The sequence below is a fragment of the Balaenoptera physalus genome (assembly GCF_965194825.1).
Source record: "Balaenoptera physalus genome assembly, chromosome: 8".
Lineage (NCBI taxonomy): Eukaryota > Metazoa > Chordata > Mammalia > Artiodactyla > Balaenopteridae > Balaenoptera > Balaenoptera physalus.
Window position 1 is genome coordinate 55329519 of NC_138887.1, and position 23199 is coordinate 55352717.

Here is a 23199-nt window from a genome sequence, read left to right on the forward strand (position 1 = left end):
CATTGAGAAAGAATGAAATATGTAATATTTGTGACATAAATTTTAAGTCATAATTGCAGAGAAATGTGTTTATCTCAAGTTTCTGTAGCTGTTGTTTTGCCCCTTGTGTAGGTGGGAAATGTATTGGAATTATTAAGCTAGTCAACAGGTCTTTTTCATTAACAAATTTATATTCATTTTGCATAAAGAAAAGTGACATCTGGGAAGACATTCTTGAATATTTCACGTACTCTAATTATTTAAAATTAAATATGAGTATTGTAAACACACAATTATTCATCTCAAATGCTTTTTTTGAAACACGATAAAAGTAAGAAATACCATTTGCATACTGTAAACTGTGTTTTCCTTTTGGGGTCTTAGAGATTAAATTACCTGAATTCAAATCCTGACTTCATTTTACGATCACTGCAACTTTGTGTGTGTTTATTTTTAATTAAAGTATAGTTGATTTACAATGTTGTGTTAATTTCTGCTGTACAGCAAAGTGATTCAGTTATACATATATATATTCTTTTTCATATTCTTTTCCATTTTGGTTGATCACAGGATATTGAATATAGTTCCCTGTGCTACACAGTAGGACCTTGTTGTTTATCCATCCTATGTATCCAAATGTATCCATTTATCCATCCTTGCATCTGCTAATCCCAAAGTCGCAGTCCATCCCTCCCCCACCCTGCCTCCACCTTGGCAACCACAGATCTGTTCTCTATGCCTGTGAGTCTGTTTCTGTTTCATAGATAAGTTCATTTATGTCATATTTTAGATTCCACATGTAAATGATATCGTATGGTATTTGTCTTTCTCTTTCTGACTTACTTCACTTAGTATGATCATCTCTAGGTCCATCCATGTTGCTGCAAATGGCATTATTTCATTCTATTTTATGGCTGAGTAGTATTCCATTGTATATATGTACCACATCTTCTTCATCCATTCATCTGTTGATGGACATTTAGGTTGTTTCCATGTTTTGGCTGTTGTGAATCATCACTGCAACTTTGGACTCTTACCTTTCTGTGCCTCAGTTTCCTCATATGTAAAATAAAAATAGTAACACTACATAGCATTGTTGTGAGGATTATAAAAGAGTTCATGTTACAATCTGTTGATTAGAACAGTTGGCACATAAAAAGTACTAAAAAATGTTTTCAGTGCTATTATTGTTGTTGTTACTATTTCTGCACTCTAGATACCTGTTTTATTGTATGTCACTTACTATTCATTCCTAGCCATCATTATAATTATTTGTGTATATTTTATGACATAATTTTAATATAATACATACTTTGTTTAGTATGAATTACTAATAAGAATAAATGCAGTTGGATTTTTTTGTTTTTTTTAAATTATTTATTTATTTATTTATTTATTTATTTTTAATTTTTGGCTGTGTTGGGTCTTTGTTGCTGTACACGGGCTTTCTCTAGTTGTGGCAAGCAGGGGCTACTAGTCGTTGCAGTGGATGGGCTTCTCATTGTGGTGGCTTCTCTTGTTGTGGAGCACGGGTTCTAGGTGCGCGGGCTTCAGTAGTTACAGCACATGGGATCAGTAGTTGCGGCATGCGGGCTCTAGGGCGCACAGGCTCAGTAGTTGTGGTGCACAGGCTTAGCTGCTCTGCGGCATGTGGAATCTTCCTGGACCAGGGATTGAACCTGTGTACCCTGCATTGGCAGGCGGATTCTTAACCCCTGCACCACCAGGGAAGTCCCATGCAGTTGGATTTTAAACTTGGATAATTAATTAATGCACAAATTTACTTTAGGAAAAAAAATTCATTCTTAACTATAAGAGTTTCAGATTGTGATCATGAAGTGCATTGTTCAGGTTTTTTAATATCTTTTTTTGTGTGATTTAGCAACTAATCAATATACAAAATTATTAAATTTGCCAAGTTCAGTATATCTTGTTAAATATTTTAATTATTATATCCCACAGACATTCACTGAGTGCCTAGCCTATTACATTCCTACTCTTGCATGTAATAACAAAAACCAAAATTGGGTTAAAGACTGGAATAATGAGATGCAATATTCTGGAAGAAGGAAAACTATCTGAGCTTGAAGGATATAAAAAAAAGACAAGTTTAGGAGAATAAACAGTTACAGTCATCCCAAGCCAATAATTCTCAGTTACTGATAGTTGTTATTGGCTGAGATATCCCAAGGAAAATATGATTAAATGACGTTTCTGTTTGTCTATTTACTTATTTCATTTTGTATATCGTATACTTAGCCAGCACTCAGTTTTTCAGCATTTTATTAAATTATTAGATTTATTATTTATTTTAAAATTAAATTTACCTTATTTTATTGCATTATAAAAATGTTTGAAAATATTAAATTTTAAGCATCTTAACAAATATTATCTCATTAAATCTTCAGAACAACTCTATGACATACGAATACTATTTCCTCCAATTAAATATACTAAGTAACTTTTTCTGGGTCACTTGATTGGTAAATGTCAAAGCTGGGCTTTGTATCCAGTAGTCAGTATCCAGATTCCTTGTTCTCATCCACTACACTATACACTTCGCTATAGATGGGTCATTTCTGATCCTAATGTTATAATAAAATAGCTCCTATGTATTAAGCACTGAGTATGTGCCAAGCAAAAATTTTTCATTTAATTCCCATAAAATAATTTGAGTCACTAAAGACCATTTAAACTTTTACAGGTTGTAAAGAATGAATGTAAGTTCAAATAAGTAAGTTCAGTTAATGGAGCTTTATTTTAAGGGGACAACATATAGAAGTACATGCAGCAGGAAACCATAGCAGAAATTTAACAGACAATTTTAGAAAACTGAAATTTGTATATTCACTAACTCTGTGAGCAAACACCATCCCTTTTAAAGTTAAGAATATTGAGATTCTACAGTTTATATAAGGTAACATAGCTGGCTCAGAGCTAATTTTTTGCCATTACTCACACATTGTACTTCTTCAAACAAAATTTTTATTTGATTACATCTCAGTATACCATGGCAGGATGCCACAGGGTTCATAAAGAATCAATATGGTACAGTGAAAAGATCATGGCTATTGGTTACTTGAGACAGAACTCAGTTGTAATATTACCTATACCAAACTGCTGTGTGACCTTCACACACATCTACTTGTCCCTCTTAAAATTTAATCTATTCTCAGAGGCTGCTCCTGCTGAAAATTCTTTGGTGATGCTCCATGGCTTGCTGAGTTAAGTCTACATTTCTTGCATTTCATGTTTCTCACGCACTGCCTTTCAAATAAATCTCCTGGTATATATCCCATTACTTTCCATTTGGTGCAATTCAGTCAAACTAGACCATTTCCATTTCCCCAATACATCTGATATATGATCATCGCAGTGCCTCTCCTTTTCATATTTTCTACATGTTGCTATTCTATACATTTTGCAAGGCCCAACTCAGTTCCCTCTTCTCCATAAAGTGTTTCCTTTATTAAGAGCAAACACCTATGTAGCTCAGACCATGTGTCAGTCACTATGCTAAGTATTTCACAAGATGTACTTATTTGATTATACAATGTATTTACTAATGCAACCCTATTGTCCCCATTCAAAATGAGGAAATTGAACTATATAGAGATGAACTTGTTTAATGTTGTTGCAGCTAGTTAGTAGTAGATGTGTGATTCAAAACCTGGTAAACAATTCTCTCTCCTTTCCTCCTTTGAAATCCTGTATCATTTATTTCACATCTCTTGGTAATGTCCCAGTTTGCCTGATGCAGCGCCAATATATACCTTTTTTATTTCTGGCATAATTGTTACTAGCACACCCTTTCACTCTCTTAAGGTATTCATTGTACACTTGTTGTGTTTTCCTCCTAAACAGCTCTTTCATGTCTCTTCCCCTTTTTGTTTCTACTGCCTCGCCTTAATTTATGCTCTTATCATCTGTTACATAGATGGTTACTACAAAATTCCTTTTTTTTTCTATTCCTGCAGACTGTTTCCTCTCCTATATATTTGCATACAACTGGATGATCATTTGAGAACCCAAGCAGTATCAGGGCACACCCAACATGAAACAAACATCAACAACAGAACTTTTTAAATGGCTCTCTATTGCCTCCAAGATAGAATCAAACACCTTAAATAAATACATAGATTTCAGCAGCCTTAGAATATGACCCTGCTTACTCTCCAGTCTCATTCCATTAGTTAGCCGGTCCAGCTAAACCACACTGCTTTTTGCTCCCTAAGCATGCCCAACACATTTTTTTCCTCTGTATTTGCATAGGCTCTCTCTGTGATGCCTTTTTTCCAGACATTCCCCACGATGCAACTCAATTACCACTTCCTCTGGAATGTCACTTTTTCACCTCTTAGTTAAAGTTGAGTGCACTTTTCTTGACACTACCCCTGTGTCCTATTTCCATATTGGCAGTTAATGATAAAAAACATGGGCTCTGTTGGGAGGGCATAAATGAGATAACATATCAGTTGTTGCACATAGGAAGCATCCAGTTAATAATGGTGAAGTTTAATTCTTACACCACTGTATTGTATTTATTGCTTAACTCTGCTTCTCCCATTATTCTCTGAGTTCCTTGATAGCAGAAAGTGTCCCTCATCTATTATGTGAGCATCTATTTACGTGTATGTGTACATATATTATATAAATATATACAAACTTTAATAAAAACAAACAACAGTATTTAAATAGACAATTATCTGTAACTTGTTGATAATAATTATTAGTGTTAGATATTAGTAAACATATGTGTGTACATACTTGTATTTATATCTAGAATATACTTATGCCGGATCTCCCCTAATAGAGTGTAAATTTTTGAGGGTGATGATTACATATCTTTTGGAACTTGGGGGAATGAGTAAGTTCTATTTCAAAATAGATGCTTTTGAAAGATACTTATTTTAACAAAAGTCAAATTTCATACTTTTTTTCTATCCAGTGCTTATTCCAATAGTACCTAATATCATAAACCTTTTGTTCTTGAAATAAGTTGAGACATTTCTCAGCACTTGTGCTCTCCTTACTCCCTTACTCTGTTTTACTTCTTCCTGAATTTCCGGTTCCAATTCTCTTTTCTTCTCTCAGTATTCTTCCTTCTTAGAATTTAATTTACTTCACCATTTTTAGGTTGTCTTCAAGTAATTGCATATTTAGTCTATAGCTCTAATACGAATTTTCTTATGGATTTAAGATCGATCTTTTGAATGTTTGACTTAACATATTCATAGGGATATTTGACACCACTCTGAGTCGACATTTCTGAAACATATTCCATTTCAGCTCTTCTCACCTCAAATCAGCTGTTCTTCTTTGTTTCCATTGCTACTTGAAGACAATGTCAAGATCAAATCTTGGTGTCACCTTCAACTCCTTGATCTCTCTAGTAGCCTATACATGTTCTCTCTAGAAGAAATCTTCTGTTCTACAGTTACCTTTTAAAATAATTCACCCCCACCCTGCTTATTCATGTATAAATTAGTAGTGCTTTTCCACATGTATTAGATATATAAATCTCTTTGAAGTTCATATGTTCAAAAAATATTTCTCAAGCAGCTACTCTGGGCCAAAGAGCGATTCCAGTTTTCTAACCTGGGTTGGCACCCTTTATTACTAACTTTTTGAGGATCACAGCCTCCTTCCAGGAACTGTTGGATTCTGGTGACTCTTTGCCAAAGGAAAAAACTTGACAAAATATCAAGAATTTTACTGAGTTTCCTGAAGATTATCAATAAACTGTTTAAAAATTCATAGATCACCATATTCAAATATCTGTTGTGAAAGGATTGGAATTGGAGGCCTTCAGATATGAGAAATAAGATTGGAATCTATAACCAGAATTGAAGAGAAAGACATTTCAGGAACAAGGGAGTAGTAAAACATAATGGCATAAGGTTTTATAATCAAAGAGAAGTCTATCCTCTATTAGAGGTTTGTACACCTTCTTCACTAGTGTGTTCCCAGAATATAAAAGGTACCTACTTAATAGGAGCTCAAGACATGTTTGTTGAATGAATGCGTGTGGACATTTAGTAAAGTTATTTAAACTCTCTGACATTGCTTCCAAATCTGTTAACTGAAAGTAGTCATGCCTACCCCATAAGAGTGTTATTAGGATTAATGAAATAACATGTGTTAAGTATATAGTCTGGAAAATAATACGCTTTCAACCAATAGCAATTATGAAAAAGCAAAAAAACAACCAAAACAAAACAAACCCTGCATATTGGAACTGGTACACAGAGACAGAGCTAACAGAAGCAAGTGTAACTGTTGCCGGTCACCCGCATGCATCAGAATTATTTGTGCTTACTCAAGATACAGAATCATGGTCCTGTTCTGAGAACCACAGAATCTAAATCTCTGGAGAGCAAGAGTAGGAAACTGCATTTTGAGCAAGCTTCCCAAGAGATTAGACTGAACATTGTTGTGATGAAGTTTGAGCACAATGAATGCAGGAGCTGACAGTAAACTTCTTGAAGACAAAGACTATGTTTTATACCTCTTTGTTTTCCCATTGTCTTGAACTTGGATGATTATCAGTAAATATCTTTTTCATGAATGAATGAATTGATCATGTTAACCAGATTCTTTATAACATGTGTACATATTGAAGAGAAGCAGAAGGAGAAACAAGAAGAAATTACCCATGGCAAAGATTTGGATCAGAGAGGATGTGCTGTGGAATGAATTGTGTTCCTCCAAAATTCATATGGTGAAGCCTTAACCCTCAAAGTGATGATATTTGGAGATGGAGCCTTTAGGAGGTAATCAAGTCTTGAAGGTGGAGCCCTCATGATGGGATTAGTGCTCATAGAAGAAGAGACAAAGAGGAGAGGATACAGAAAGAAGGTGGCTTTCACAAGATGCTGAATTTGCTGGCACCTTAATCTTGGACTTCTTACCTTCTGTCACTGTGAGAAATAAATGTTTGTTGTTTAAGCCACACAGTCTATTGTATTTAGTTACAGCATCCCAAACTCACTAAGACATGATGTACAGTTTAAAAAAAAACAAATAAATCTTTAATAAATTCTGAGGGACAAGGGGAGAAGTTGTCCTTTAGCTTGTCCTTAGAAGGAAAGTATGCAAATATAAACAGGGCAAATAATTTATGACAAACAGATACTTGTAGCTTCCAAACAACTAATTGAGAAATCATGCTATGATATTTGACTTTAAGCAATTGGTATTTACAAATATTTAACAGACTAAAATTTATAATGGGTGACAGGAGATCTGACCTATGAGATTGTAAACATTAAAATGCAGATTTATATCTAATGCTTAGAAACTGCCAGGTACATTGTCAGTAATCACTGACATTTGTTGATTAATGAATGTAAAAGCGACACTGAAATTGGGAATATGATCATCATGGCAGACACAATGTACTGAGCCTTAGAATGAGTCAAGCATTTGGAGTATGTGTAAGAACTACCTAAACTCTCAGCTTATCAGTTACCTTCTTTTAACATGATGTTACTACCACTAATAACAATGTGGTTCCTTTTCTCACTGAGTGACCAAATTGGTAAATGTAAAATGATGTTACACAAGAATGAAGTTTTACATAGTTATGCTTATGAATATTTCCCATTTTTCTTAGGTCAATTTAATTGGTGTTGCTTTAAAAAAGTCACTTGGAATCCACCTCCCTTTGAAGGAACGCATTCATCAGCTACTTACATTCATTTTTCCAAGGAAAAGTTAAAAGTGTTACTCAAAATGTAAGCTGAGATGAATTCAAATAGAATACTAACTTGTCCACCTCTTGTCCGAGGAATAATACAATCATAAGTGACAAGAGTCAGCCTTCAAGGTAATTTATTACAAACACAGTTCTTTAAAACCCTTGTTTATTGTATAAACATAGCCTAGTCTCATTCTTCTTGAAACCAAGCTTTTAACTCTTTAACCCTATGGTATGGATTCATCAAAAATTTACTCCCTATGAAGCTCTTTATGATCCCAACAGTCCTGATTCCTCCAGATTGTTTTATTTCCAAACTATAAATATTGTTTTTTCACTCCTTAGTGTGGAAATTCAGCTACCTCCATATTACATGCTTACTGAAGTAGAAAACTGCCTAATCAGATAGGAAAACATTTGGCTGTGAATAAATCAGCATTTGTCGAGGATTTCAAAGTGTGAAAGTAGGCAGACAAGCCCAGATCCTAAGAGCTCTGCTTTCTCTTGCTTCCCTGTAGAGAAATCAGAGGCTAATATGGCCTCCACTACCATCTGTCTAAATACTTGAATGTGTTGTCTTGAATTAACACAGCAGATCTAGTGGGGGGTATAATTAAGATTTTATTTTTACATTTCATCAGCAGATGCTCTACAATATAAATTTATCCGTAAATGTTCAGATTGATTAAGTTTTTAATAAGGAAAACAATGGATGTTTAAAGATCAACTAATTCAGAACAAGAAGTAAAATTATTTTAATATGTTGACTTGTAGTGTTTATGGATTTTATCCTTTTTCTGAAACTTTAAGTGAGGAATTGCTATAGATTTTCTGGAGGAAAAAAAACCTATTCATACATAAATATATATATATGCAAGCAATAAAAATCTAACATTGTCACTCATTCTACCTTTAAATTAATAGTTAAACTACCTGCTAATAAATTGTAATTTCCATTGTTTTACTCCGTGACCTTTCAAAAGATCTTAAAACAGTACTTTCCATAAAATATGCAATCAGTAAATACCTATTGAATAAATGAAACCCACATAGGTTATTTTAATTTCCATACAGTCAGATGAAGTTTATGAACAAGGGAGAATTCTCTACAGCATTCTCTGGCAACAAGCAATGGGACTGTTTGCAAAGCAGCACTATAGAAAACTAAGCAAAAGCATATATCTTTATTAAGGGTAATTTTCAGCTTGAGACCTGGAAAAGGAACTCAATTTGCTTCTTGTTAAATAACTCTTGTGCCAGTTACACATTCAAATTTATTGTAAGCTCAAATGTCTGTACTGTGCATTGTAGTTGAAAACAAAACAAAACAAAAAAAGAATGATTTTCTCATCTTTCCCCCCAAATCACAAAATTTTGTGAGAAAGATAAGTTTTTAGAAAAGCTTTGTTTCTGAAATAGCTTTACTTTTCCATTGAAGAGACCATTGGGCTGTAAATAAGCTTCCTATGTGAAGTACCTGCATATCACTTTATTTCTTTTTGCTTCTAAAACCTAGTAAAGTTCATAGAAATTCAATAAATGTTTGCAGAATGAATGGAATCCCTGACAAGAGACTTCTTGCTCTGATTATTCTGCAAGTAGCTTTTAATAAAAGACTTTGATAAGGACTTACAAATACAGGTTTTAATCCTCTGAAACAGATTATTTCCAACCTTAATAGAAAACCCTTACTGGTAGTTTGGTACCTAAAATTGTTGTTGATTGGTATTTGAGTTTGTATTTAATATTTAGTACATATAATAAATATATTTAATAGGAATAAATATATGTATATACATTAATATTTTTGTCCTTCAGGTTTTTTAATCTGTAAATGGGACTAAAATACTAGAAGGCATTATTGAAAGGTCATAGAAATATTTATAATCACTTACTTTTCAAAAAGATATGCATGAGCCTATAGTTAATTGTAAAGATCTTTCCAAATAAAAGATTCTCCAAATTTTTAATACAAAAACACCCATGCATACACATATACATAGATAAGTAGAAAGGAAGATAGACAGATAGATAGATAGATAGATAGATAGTTAGATAGATAGATAGTTGAAAGAAAGAAGGAAAAAGTTAAAAAGAGAGATAGAGGGGAAGGAAGGAAAAAAGGAAAGAAGGAAGAAAGGAAGAAAATTAGATAAGAAAAAGGCAAGTAATCATAATATAACTGTTAGTCCATTTAATTTTAGTTTGGGTTTGCACTGAATCTTGCCACTAATTTACCTGAAAAGTTTTGCTGTTTTTAGTCTGCACTTCAAGCATATATTTCTTAGTTAAATATAACATGACAATGATTTTTATATCAGATGATAAATGTGTTGGGAGCTGGCTTAGCGTTTCCCTTAAATACTGATGCAGTGAAACCCAGAGGCCCGCAGTGGTATGGGTCCCTCTGGAACATCAATCACGCATGATGCTGTAAGGAGAAGTCTTGACTACTTAGAGTCAATGTCGTCACTGTAACCTATGCTCATCTGAATGCAGGCATTTTTCTGCTACGGAGATTTCATTTCACTTCACCCTCAACCCAGTCACCCCTCAGCATTTATCATATTGTGAGCACATTCATTTTTGTAATGAGAATTCTGTAAAACACATGCTTTTTAAGACATATTTTCCCTGTTATAATTTTTTCCTCTCAGACAGGATGCGTGAATATTTGTAAGCATTTCTTATTTGGAAAGAACTTTGCAAATAACTATAAGCTCATGCCTTCTTTCTTAAAAGTAAGTTGTTATAAGGATTTCTGTGGCCTTTCAATAATATATTTTAGCATTTTGGTGCCAGTCTGCAGATAGAAAAACTGCAGGCTAGAAATGTAATATGGTATTCACATATTATTCTAAAATTGGAAAAAAATAGAATTAAGAGTTTTAAAAATTAGATTTAGAAAGTCTCTTCCCTATCCTCAATAGTCAAAGTGAGGTGAGAGGAGGCAATTTTCTAAGCAATACAGACAAACGAAATACTTTTCTCTTGAATTAATCACTTTTGTTGAAAGGAAATCTTGTCATCCAACTTGACCATCCGGTAATTATTTCTGTATTCTTAACTGAACTATAAATATCTAACCAATGTTTCCCAATGAGAAGAATCCATGAAACTAATTAAGAAATGTGTAGAATGGACTAAGTTACTTTTATAAGAAATAATTTCAGACAAGACGCTAATTTAGAACACTTACTTTGATGCTTGTAGAGTTCAACTCTAAGTGATTTTTCAATTTCAATTGGAAAGACCTATTGAGGTATGTTTTTCATGTAATGTAAGGTAGTGAGAAAACTTCTGAGAACTATATCATGGAAAGAATTAATTGCAATCGGTTCATAATAGATATTTAAATATTTGATTTACCACATGTACTTAGTTTATCAGTTTCCAAAGCCAAATAATTTCAGGCTGGTAACCTACTACTATGAAGGTGTCATCACTCTTTTAGACTTCTAAGTTATCCAGCTCACTCAAAGTGTAACTGGAGGGTGGGTGGGGTAGGGGTGTCATGAGAACTCTCAAAGGAAATTTCAAAAGCACTTGATGAAATGGAAACTACATTTTCTCTTTCTGATTCATTTCATTGAAACTGAAGCCCACACAAACCGGTGCAAAGAGAGCATAAAGATAATTCAAGAAATTCAACTGCCGATTATTATCATAATTCAATTATCTCATCATCTAGCCTCTGTGATTTTCTGTGTGTGTGTTTTTTTTTTGTTGTTGTTATTGTTGTTGTTAGCCCCTTTATTTTAGTTATTTATCTTAATTTTTCACCTCACTAAAACAAAAATTATGTTTGGACTCACTTTCCTGGCTTTAAACTCTAAGGACACTCCAGACTCATGTTTTCCTCTAGCCTTGGCAGTAACTACCAGGCTCATTCCCTAATGCACCCCTTCCTCCAACTTCCCAATTAGAAGACAGAAATTATACAGAGCCTCCCTCCTGAACTACAGAAGACTAGAGCACAGTAAGACATTCACACCCATGACACAGAGTTCTCCACCTTGGCACTATTGACATTTTGGACCAGATAACTCTTATTTTCGGGGAATGTCTTGTGCCCTGTGGGGTGGTTAACGGCACTAAAACCTACTAAAATCACTAGATACAAAAGCACTTTCCCCAGCTGAGACAACCAAAAGTATCTCCGGACATTGCCACCAGTCCCCTGGGAGCATAATCACCCCTGTTTAAGAACCACTACTATAAAGGCAGAAGTGTGGAGGGCAGTAAAGTGGATTTATCTACCCAATGTAATCTTGCTGAGCAATCACTATGTGCAAACCAATGTTGTATGTGCTGTGAGAAACTTCGAGAAGGGTGAGACCCAGTTTCTGTCTTCAGAGAAATGAACACAAATAATTAGGACATAGGACAGCCCAACATAAAAAGTAGTGGTATCTTGATATGTATTCAGAGAAAGGAAAACAAAATTCCCTTTGGAAAAATCCAGAAGAGTGCTTGGAAAATTTAGCTAGGTCTTGGAGGTAGAGCATGATTCCAACAGGTCAGGATGGGACATGAAGGTCTTAGAGGCAAAAGAAAGAGCATTGGGATCAGTCTTGAGGAAAAATGTGAACGGCTTTGCATTCCAGATGTTTTGGACTTTATTTAGTTCATTATGAAGATCCTTTCATTTGAGTTCATTTTAGTTTTGATGAGAGGAAGTGACATGATGAAATGACATGATGAAACTCATGGTTCCTGTTCTCTTACTTTTACATTTAACTCTTCTTCCCTACATCCACCATAAATTGTGGAGAGAGAAATAAGGAGTTTGTGACCACTCCAGCAAATCCAGTCCAGAGCACTTCTGCTGGATAAAGGTTAATCAATAGAATGGATGGAGCTTATAATTATAAAATTGTTACTTTTATTATTTATTTATTTTTAATAATTTATTATTAAACAAGTAAAAACAGCTTAAGAAACAGTCTTTTTGGAAAACAATGATTTCACGAAATAGGCAGCAAAAATGTTAAAGTTACTATCTTTGAAGATTGGGTGGGAAATTAGCACCCAAGTTTTAATAATACAGAAACTAAAAACAAAATATAAATAAGAAGGACAAAGGCAATAACCTAAAGCACTCTGTATAGGACATTGATTCTTAACCTCTGGGGACTTATGGATCCCTTTGAGTATACTATGAAAATAGTAGTTTTCCCCAAGAAAATACCCATAGTCACATATTCATAAAATTTGGTATGACACTTCAGGGTGTTCTTGGCCTTCTGAAGCCCATAAATGGCCCTTCTAGGCATCCATGGCCCTCAGATTATAAAACCCTGATAGAAAACTACAGGCTACAAGACACAGACCGTTGCTTCAGAGACCTAAGAAGCCCCAGAAGTGCCTAAAATACCATGAGCGCAATGCAGAAGCTGAAATTCCTGGGCTCTTTCTAAATAACTGGATTTCATTTTGAAAAGTAGTCAAAAAGCACTTAGTTATCATTTCCCGTTAAAGTTCTAAAAATTTAGATTTCTTTTATTTGACGGAAAAAGTGCTATATTTCTTAAAGCAACATGATAGAAAAATAGAAGGATTACTGAGTTGAAACTGAGAAGACTTTAGGGCTTCTTCTAAGACGTTTAAACTTGGATTAGTAATTTAACTTCTCCGAGCTTCAGTTTTATGCTGTTTTATAATAGAGTATTGCACTATATTATTTTTAAGTCCTCTATGTGTTCTAAAGTTTTATAATTTAAATTAACTCATCTAAATCTAAAAAAAAGCAAGACAAATAACTTCTAAAAATGAGAATAGCTCCAATTATTTTCACAGTAAAATATTTTTGGGAAGTGATTCAAAGCTAGATGCGGTTGAATTTCTAAATGACTGCATTTGCAAAAGTGGGTGATAAGTCGTCACACTCAGCTCTTATTAGTTATTAGTTACTTCTCCATGACTTTGAATCAGAAGGGTTTACTACAAGAGAGGTTCTGACTGGGCTGTCTGAATGATGAATCATTTCCCACACTGAGGTGGTCTTCCCCAGCTCCAAGGTACTCATAGGCACTACCAGGAAATTTAACTCTGGTTGCCTGTGTTATACTTGGCATTTTACTAAAAAAAGGAAAAAAAAAGGAATTTTCAATATTGATATCACCATGCTTTAGCCTGCAGAAGCAAAAGATTTTCTTTGAGGAAAAGTACGTGACATTAAAAAAATAGTGCCCTCAGCCGAGGCTCCAATCATCTGAATTCACTTACCATTTGTGTGGCTTTAAATCTGGCTGCACACACGCCGGGACCAAGGATTAGAAATGCATCTGGGTAGCAGAAACCAGTTAGTGTAGTCTCCTCTACCCCCTTTTGTTGTCTGTTTTTGTAACATATGTTAGCCACCAAAGACACAAACAAGGATAAAATGGTTTTCTCCTTTCCCATCTGGTTCTCTGCCAGAGATACAAAGCCTGAGCAAAGCATCAGATTTCAATGTCCTGACTGCTGAGAAACCCCCTTCTTGTTCTCTATCCGTCACCATTCTTCTTCTCAACAAATATTTTTCCACCAGTACAAAGCAATGTAGTCCAATAAAATTAGGGGTTATTTCTACTTACTCCCCTCCCAATTTCTGGTCATTAATAGTGCATTTGTGGGATAATATTTTTGCCTCTTATTTCACAGGACTGTGGTCTGATATAAGGGCTATATATTCACAGTATTTTGAACTCCTGAAATTAAAAATTACAGAGATTTTTTTTCATGTATAAATGAGTTCTGTTGTATGAATCAACCAAAAAGTCTTATGAATCAACCAAAAAAGTCTGTTGTTTGGATCTCATAATACATTTCTTATGGATAACTTTAAAAATGGCTATAGAACTCTAGATTAGAAAAGAGAGACAAGAAGAAAGAGAGAGAGAGAGAGAGGGAGAGAGAGAGAGAGATGACATATTACATATCCTCTGCACTGCAAACATTTGCATCCTTTGCATGCCTGTATCGTAATGGAAACCGAGAACCCCTTAGAAGCTGGGCAGCAGGGAAGGAGGCAAGGACTGTTTCTTTCAGGTGTGCAGTGAGTCTAATAAGGAGATGCTGGTGGCACCTGCCCTATGAAGAGATGCAACGTTGTTATGTGGCAACGCTGCTGCTGCTTGTCTTTCAGGAATATGCAGGACCCCACAAGCTGAGGACCGTATGGCTCCTACGGCTGTCCCACGTTTGCAGAGCAATTGCAAATTGGGTGTTTCAGTGTCAGAGGTTGCCAAAAAATGATTAAACCCTGCTATATAAAGAGTTACAACATAGATGTATGTTTGGGACTATAGGGATCTATCAATATTAATATTTTCAACTGACTGAGCATTACTGTATATTACTAGAGTAGTAATTTCTTTTATTTAAATTTGTCTTAAAAATTTTTAAACATTCAGAAAAGTAGAGAGACTAATAGAGTGAATATTTCTAGTTCCATAACTTCAATTTAAAAATAATTATGATATCTTGTAATAACCTATAATGGAAAAGAATCTCAAAAATAATAGATAATAGATATGTATGACTGAGTCACTTTGCTGTACACCTGAAACGAATACAACATTGTAAATCAACTATATTTCAATAAAAACAGTAGGATTTTGATTCATTTTCATCAGTTATTCTTTTTTTCTTTTTCCTTTTCATTGCCAAATATGATGAAGCAAAACCTAGATCTCATGTCACATATACTTTAGTTATACAACTCTTAAAAAACAATTACATTTTCTCATGCAATGACAATGCCATCATAACTCCTAATAAAACAGTATTTTTATCATGTCATACCATGTTTATAATCAGTTTTCTCTCATTACCTATAAAATGTCTTTTATATTTGGTTTGTTCAAATCAATATCTAAACAAGATCCCCACAATACGTTTAGTTGTTATGTATCTTAAATATCTTTTCATCTGAAGCAGTCCCACCTCCCTGTTTTTTCTCGTACCACTGACTTGTTGCCAAATTCATGTCGGTGTTACGATTTCAGTGACTATTTTCCCCCTTAAGTAGCATTTAACATATGACTTTATTCCTTATATATCCTTTAAATGGAAGTTAACTTTAAAGGTGAGTAATTTCTTAAAATATCATGGCAATGTATTGATTTTGTCATAAGTAGGCTCTAAGAGATCTATTTAGATTGTGATTAAAGAAAAGTAAAAGACTGTTATCTGCCATGGTTGATGGAAGAAAGAATAATGTAATTGAGATTAAAAGCGTTCCCACATTGTCCAATATTAACTGTATGACATAATGGATATCTTAAATATGGCCTACGGTTCTTTTTTATGATAACTCCCTGGTTTCTACACTCCTTACAGCGTGCAGATTCTGGCATAGGGGAGTCTTACTGAGAAATGTTGAGAGAGAACATTAGAGAATAATAGACGCGATTTTAAAGGATCTTTAATTCCAAAAAAGCCCTTTACATATTTGACTTTGAATCGTGCCTCAGAAATGAACTGGAAGATGGGACATCTACAGTAAGAGAACATTTAGGAGTCTATTTGAATAAGCAAAGATCACCGTAATGCAACTGCAGTACTAAGTTACTGCATGACTGATTATTGGGTGAAACCAACTCCAGAAAACGAATATAATACTGGGTTTCCCTTCTCCTAGTTACGCTCTGTTAACGTACGTCATCAAAGACATAGCTGATAGGTGAAGAACATAAAATGCCATGAAACTTGAAAGAAGTATGCCTTGGCAATAGTAGCCTCTAAATACAGTAACATTTGTAATCCTCAGAACATTATTATGTAGATACTGTTATTTCCATTTTAAAGATAAGGAATCTGACTTATAAAAAGCTTAAGTAATTTCCCCAATACCACATTATAATGAATAGAGGATTCAGGAACTGAACTGAGGCAGTCAGTTCACTACTCTTAACCTCACTACTATACTATATTGTCTCTTAGAATACCGTGATGAGCTAATTGTTATCTTTATATGAACACCAGAAGATAGAGACCCTTCTTCAGACTCTGATGCCAACCATGGAACTAGCAATATTTCTTAACCCATGTGGGATTTTAATGTGAGTACTTAAGTATTATGTATAATTTAATAACTATGTTCCTTTTCTTTTAAACAGGTCATCGATAACCTTGGTCCTTTGGAACTGATTCTTAATACTCCTAGCCATCATAGGGTTCATCATGGTGAGGAAATTCGATCTCTTCTTTCGTTCCTTCCTCATTTCTTGAAAAATGGCATTATTATTTTGTATCACTTCAGCACAATTACCCAACCTAGTCACCACACACTGCAAAGAACCATTTGCTTCTTCCTTCATACCTGGACATACCTCATCTATAAAGAAAGGACTGGAGGAAAACAAAACAAAACAAAATGCTTTCCATAGCTGACTTTTGAATTTCCTTTTTGCTTAGCTCTCCTCGGATGTAGTGGAAAAAGAAGTTAACCAGCTGAGGGGGTACCCACTTCATATTGTGAGGGGCTTGTTGAAAGTTACTCCTTGACCCCACGCTGAGGGTCATTGCTGTGTACGGTCAGAGTGTCTTGGTCTTAAAAACTGTTGGTATTGAAGGAAAGCCTAATAAACAACACTTCACTTTCCTGCCTAAGTTCTATGAACAAACTCAACATACCCTGCTTTTTCCTGACAAAGAAAAAAATCCCATGTGACTAGTGCCTAAGGTTTAAAGACACTAGCTTAAGAAATGACAGAAGTATTTACATGTGCGCACCAAAAGACCTGTACAAGAGTGTGCATATTGGCATTATTTGTAATAGGTAATAGGAAAAAAAGATATAATTCGCATGTTTGTCAGCAATAGAACAGATACATTGTAGACTATTCATGTAATGGAGAACTACATCACAATGAAAATGTCCAAACTATGATAACATGTAATGGCATGAATAAATCTCACAAATGCCATTTGGAGAGAAGGAAGCTAGTAAGAAAATAATATTATTGTTCTGTTTTTATAAGTTTCCAGGCATCACAGGCAGTAGTACTGGCACACGTCAGGCCTGCCTTCCCAAGGTGGGCAGGTCTCTTTCCCTGGGGCAGGGAGCGGAGCAGAAGCACAAGCTCCTCCAGGTGGGGAGAGGGTGGGGTCCGGCTGCACATGTGCGGTTTCCTCTTCCAAACTCCACAGTCATACCTCCACCCCAGGGAATTATTACTGAGTTGGTGCAGAGGTCAAGAGCATTATGCTCTTGCTGTTCCCTCCATATTAAAGGAAACACAAGGACTGGAGAAAAACATGTCCACATTGAAGAAGATATAGTTGCTAGTTTCCTGTTTGGCCTTAGAGCACCTTCGCATGCATGTTGCTTTATATCAGGCATTCTCAGCCTCTGCACTATTAACATTTTGGACCAGATAGTTCTTCACTTGGGAATGCGGGGTGGGCATGCGGGCTGCCCTGTGTATTATAAGATGTTGGTCTCTACGTATTAGATGCTAATAGTATCCCCTCCCAGTTATGACTATTAACAGTGTCTCCAGACATTGCCATATATTCCCCGAGGGTCAAAGTGCTCCCTCACCCAACTGGGAGCCACTGTTTAGCCTACGTGTGGCAATGAGTGGTGGATCTGTGTAGCCAGCCCCACTCTACTTTTGTACCAGGGGAGAATTTTCCTTGTACCTTTACGTTCACCTGTACATTTGCATGTACAGAAGGTGTGTAAAGAAATGAGGACATGTGGAGACAGTTGAATTTATTGGAGTAGTGGCTTGGTGGATTAATATTCTTTTTCCTTTGATTTACAATCATGTGGATATGATTGTGTTTATTTAAGTTGTTTTAATTAAGAAACTATGTCCAACTATTTAAATTTAAACTATTATTTAAGTATTTGGGGCATTAAAATATCATATATGTTATGAGTCAATGAATATAATCAAAGGTAACTTAATTTTTACTTATGTCTTTTGTGATGAAAAAAATAGGAAAGTCTTACTGTAAGTGGAAAATTTTCTTCCTGGAAAAGAGGCAGTGAAAAGATCACATCAAAATCAAAAAAAAAATACAAATATACGTATATTATTGATATTTATCTTATTTCGTATTGCCTTTTATTCTGGACCATTTAATTTTTAATTATTACTCTTTAATAGTCCTAAAAAAAAAGAATTACTTAGAATTATCCCAGATTTTTAAAGACCAGAAAAATTGTGAACGATGCTTTTTTAAAAATCTGGGATAATTCTAAATATCTATGGCTTTAAGGAAGTCTTTGCTCTTTTTAGTAAAATCAATTGGAAAATAAATACTCAGTTTACTAGCAAATAAAGTCTAGTGTTGTGAGTGAAAAGATATTTTTAGGAATATCATTGTTTCAAAAAGTGTAACTTCCTTTTTCAAAAAATTTTTTTAAAATATTTTGTCTCATAGGCAGAAATCGTTATTGCGTAGACAAAAATTTTGCCGGAACTCTTATTATATGGGATAGAATTTTTGGTAAGTAAAAACTATGAGCATTTAAAAAATTAAATTAGCTCCTTCATTCACAGAAAGTCAAAGATCATATCGTTATTGTTTATCTTCCAGGAACATTTGAGGCAGAAAAGGAAAAGGTTGTATATGGTCTAACACATCCCATTAATTCATTTGAACCTTTCAAGGTGCAGGTAATGTACTTGGTTTTATTTCTTCTGAATTGATTCCATCCTTTTATAAATTTTATATTTGAAAGAGTAATCAACTGTCAAAAGGTGGAAGTACATTACACTAGCCTTAAAAAATATATATTTTAACTGTAAAAGGATTTAGAAATAACTCTGGCACTCAAAGCCTTGAATCAAATTGGGCAGAATACATTTGAAAACAATTCATTGTAAGAATTTTAAAACATGTCTGTTACCTAGAATTAAAAGAAATAGCTCTTTAGCAAACATACCCTTTCTCAGAATAGACCTGAAATATATTCATGTATTCAGAAGGAGCGGTAGTAAAATGTATAATTAAGGCTGGTCCCAGAGTAAGAAAAATATTTGCTTCAAGCCTGCATGACTCTGGTTAGAAATTCAGGGTGAGGCCTTTGCCCTCTTTTTCTTGGACGGAGGTGTCAGGAGCTATTACGGGTTGGTTAGGTTTGCATGTTGCCTCACCTGCTAAGACTTGTTGCCCTGGACCAGCTTTCTGTCAGACATGTGGTATTGGTTGTTCGCTGGTCTCAGTGGTTGGCACTAGAGAAATGAGGAATGTCTGTGAAGCTCTGATCCGTCAGCAGCAGAGCACCGCAGACATTCCCAGGGGTCGGGACTAGTAAATGAGAAAAAGATAAAAATGCTTGAAAAAATGAAGAGGTCAGTCAATGACAGCTCTGTCCAGGGGATATACAGCATTCAGAAAGGGAAGAGAGTACAGGTTCATGTTGGGTCTGCTTTTCAAAGCTACTTCTTCAAGGTTTTTAAAGAAAGTTAAAGTAACAAAATAAATGGACATTTATTGAACTTTTACTATGTGCAGGACATTGCTAACAGCACAAATGTTTAATTTAACCGTTACTAAAACCTTATAAGGTAGTAGTTCTTTTTAGCCTCAGTTTTTTGGTAGATGAAACTGAGGTTCTCAGGATTTAAATAATTCACCCAACTATACACAGTTTGTCAGTTGCAAACCTAAGTAGGGTGGGTTGAAGGCCAAGCCCCAAACTTGATTAACTCAATTTTCAAGTGAAAGGCATTTTTATGTCGCCGTTCAGAAGAGAAAAGTTGATTATTTCTCTTCTTTCTTCTCAACTAGTGGCATTTCTCTCTCTGTCGTTCGTTCTCCCTCTCTTTTGATGAGGCATTACCAAGAATATGATAGATTTTTTTCAGGAGAATACTAACAAATATTTCCAGGTACTTTCTTAATAATAAACATTTCTAGGTACCTTCTTTATAGAACTGAAATCAGTTTCAAGATAATACATTGAGAGCCACTTCTTCACTGGGCGTGGTCTTGTCTTCATAACGTAGAGATTAAGAAGGAAATACAGCTTGGTCTCTGCCCTCTAGGAGAGAGCCTTTCAAACTTAATGTGCATATGAATCATGGGAGGATCTTATTAAAGTAGGGTTCAGTAGGTCTGAAATCTGGCCAAGATACTGTGTTTCTAACAAGCTCCCAGGAGATGCCGACACTGCTGGTTAATGGCAATCCTTTAGCTAGCAAGGCTCTGGGAGTGTACACACATGGAGGAAAAGGGGTTCATATTCGAGATAGAATAAGAAGTTGAAAACTGCTTCACATGCAGCTGCACAAGGAGTTGGATGATTAGGATTTGGAGACACAATATTCAATCACAGGTCTTTATGAGCTGCTGCTAAATCTGCCCTCACGTAAACATTGCCTTTAGCATAATAATTGTCACAACTGTGTCTAAGTTTTAGTCTCCTACATACTCACTTATATTGTTAGAAATATCAAATCAGCAAATTGTAATAATTAGGAGTTCCTAAACCTACAAAATCACGTATTTACTTTCACTTGTATTCCTTTATATTAGCTAAATTTCTCACCCTCCCATCAGAGGCATCAAAAGCACCTTAGGATGACCCCTGTTAGATGGAGAGGCTTTTTTTCCCTTTAATACTAGGTATAGACCATTCATTTTGCTTTTCTTTGGAGTCTAAGAGTTTCAGGGCATTGGAAAACAAGTAAGTGAGAAAGTACTCCTTATTTAAAAGCCCTGTATTCTCATGGCTTGTGTCTAGAATGATAGCAGTAAAATTTCAGTCAGTTTTTTTTTTTTTGGTTTTTTTTTTTTTTTGGTCGAGTTGTGTCTTCGTTGCTGCGCGCAGGCTTTCTCTAGTTGTATCGAGGGGGGCTACTCTTCACTGCGGTGCGCGGGCTTCTCATTGCGGTGGCTTCTCTTGTTGCAGAGCACGGGCTCTAGGCGTGCAGGCTTCGGTAGTTGCAGCACGCGGGCTCAGTAGTTGTGACATGCAGGCCCTAGAGCGCATGGGCTTCAGTAGTTGCGGCACATGGGCTCGGTAGTTGTGGCGTGTGGGTTCTAGGGCGCACGGGCTTCAGTAGTTGTGGCGCATGGGCTTAGTTGCTCTGCGGCATGTGAGATCTTCCCAGACCAGGGATCAAACCTGTGTTCCCTGCATTGGCAGGTGGATTCCTAACCACTCTGCCACCAGGGAAGTCTTGTACTCAGTTTTAAAAATAACAAAACAGGTAAGTATATTAATGCGTGTTGTAACATTAATTTTCTGTGTTATTATTATTGCAAAGCCTCAGGATAAGTTTCCATCTAACATTTCCTTTTTCTTTAAAATCTGCTCAGCTAAATCCTCTATTGTTACTTAATTGCTTCAGATTCCTTATTATAATATTTCAAGTAATTTTAAAAACAATTTTTATAATGCTAGCAGTTTAAATTCTGTAAGAGATAGGGAAAATACCAATGAGACCACAAATTCTGATAGAGCCATAACTTCTTTCTACATTAATTTATCACTACATGTATAATAGAACTCATTTCGAGAGTCTACAGCTGATGCTCAATATCTAGGATTATTTTTAATCCTTTGATACATTTTTATAACATATATGATATGTATAGCTATTTATCCTAATAGCCAGTACTTGTTGAGTCCTTGTCATGTGTGGGCATACTTTTAACTTTATACATATCAAATGTGTGTTATTTAAAGAATGTGAATTCCTGCTATAAGCCTCAAGGTAAACTTCTGACTCAGCAAACTTTTCCGATTACAGAATGTGGTCTATCTATTTAATCCTCAGAGGTCTACCATCAGAAATGGCTTTGAACGTTTTTTCTTAAAATGAGGTGTTTGTCTGTAATTCAATACATTAAATAAAAGATTATTTTTTAAATATATAACAGATATGCAATATTTGTATGATTCCATGTTCAACTTTAAAAACCATTTAGCAAGTCTAAAAGAGATGTCATTTCACATGGCTGTTGAGTGCACAGGCTGCTAGTTAAATCCATTGGAATCAAATTCTCTGAACTCACTTTTTATTCTTTGCTGATTTTCTAAACAATTGCCCTATTATTAAATTTCATGTTTATAATTTTGTGGAGCTTCAGAAATATTGACAAGAACACATTTAAATGTAAAGGTATGCAGAATGCATAGAATGAATTTCAATTTATAATGCAATTGCATATTAATCAATATTAGCAAATTATATATAACCTATATATTAAAGAATAATTTGTAAGTTACATTAAACAATAAAATAAAATGCATGATTTAATGTATTTAATCTTTTTTGTTATGTTTTTTTCTTATTTTAAATAGACTATATTTTTATTCTTCTAGTTCCACCATTTACTTACCATATGGACTACATTCTGGGCCACACCTGGATTCTTCAATAAGTTTTCTGTCATATTTAAAGGACCAGGATGGGGTCCAGGTAAACCAAGACTTGGACTGAATGAAGAAATCCCAGAGGTAAATAAAGTTCATGAATTCGTTGATGGCAAAGATTAATTTCATATCGTCAGGTCTAGAGCCAGCCTGTAATACATGCTGACTTCATGCAAATATGAAAAAAGATGTT

General features: G+C 34.9%; 1 protein-coding gene across 2 annotated transcripts in view; it reads left to right on the top strand.

The window, feature by feature from the left end:
• Positions 1-23199, top strand: part of AGMO (alkylglycerol monooxygenase) — a 380917-nt gene that overhangs the window by 182272 nt on the left and 175446 nt on the right. For both annotated transcript variants that reach the window (XM_082472754.1, XM_082472755.1), the window contains 4 exons: positions 16783-16849; positions 19061-19126; positions 19217-19296; positions 22956-23090. In XM_082472754.1, coding sequence (XP_082328880.1) covers positions 16783-16849; positions 19061-19126; positions 19217-19296; positions 22956-23090 — 348 coding nt within the window. The remainder of the gene's footprint in view (positions 1-16782; positions 16850-19060; positions 19127-19216; positions 19297-22955; positions 23091-23199) is intronic.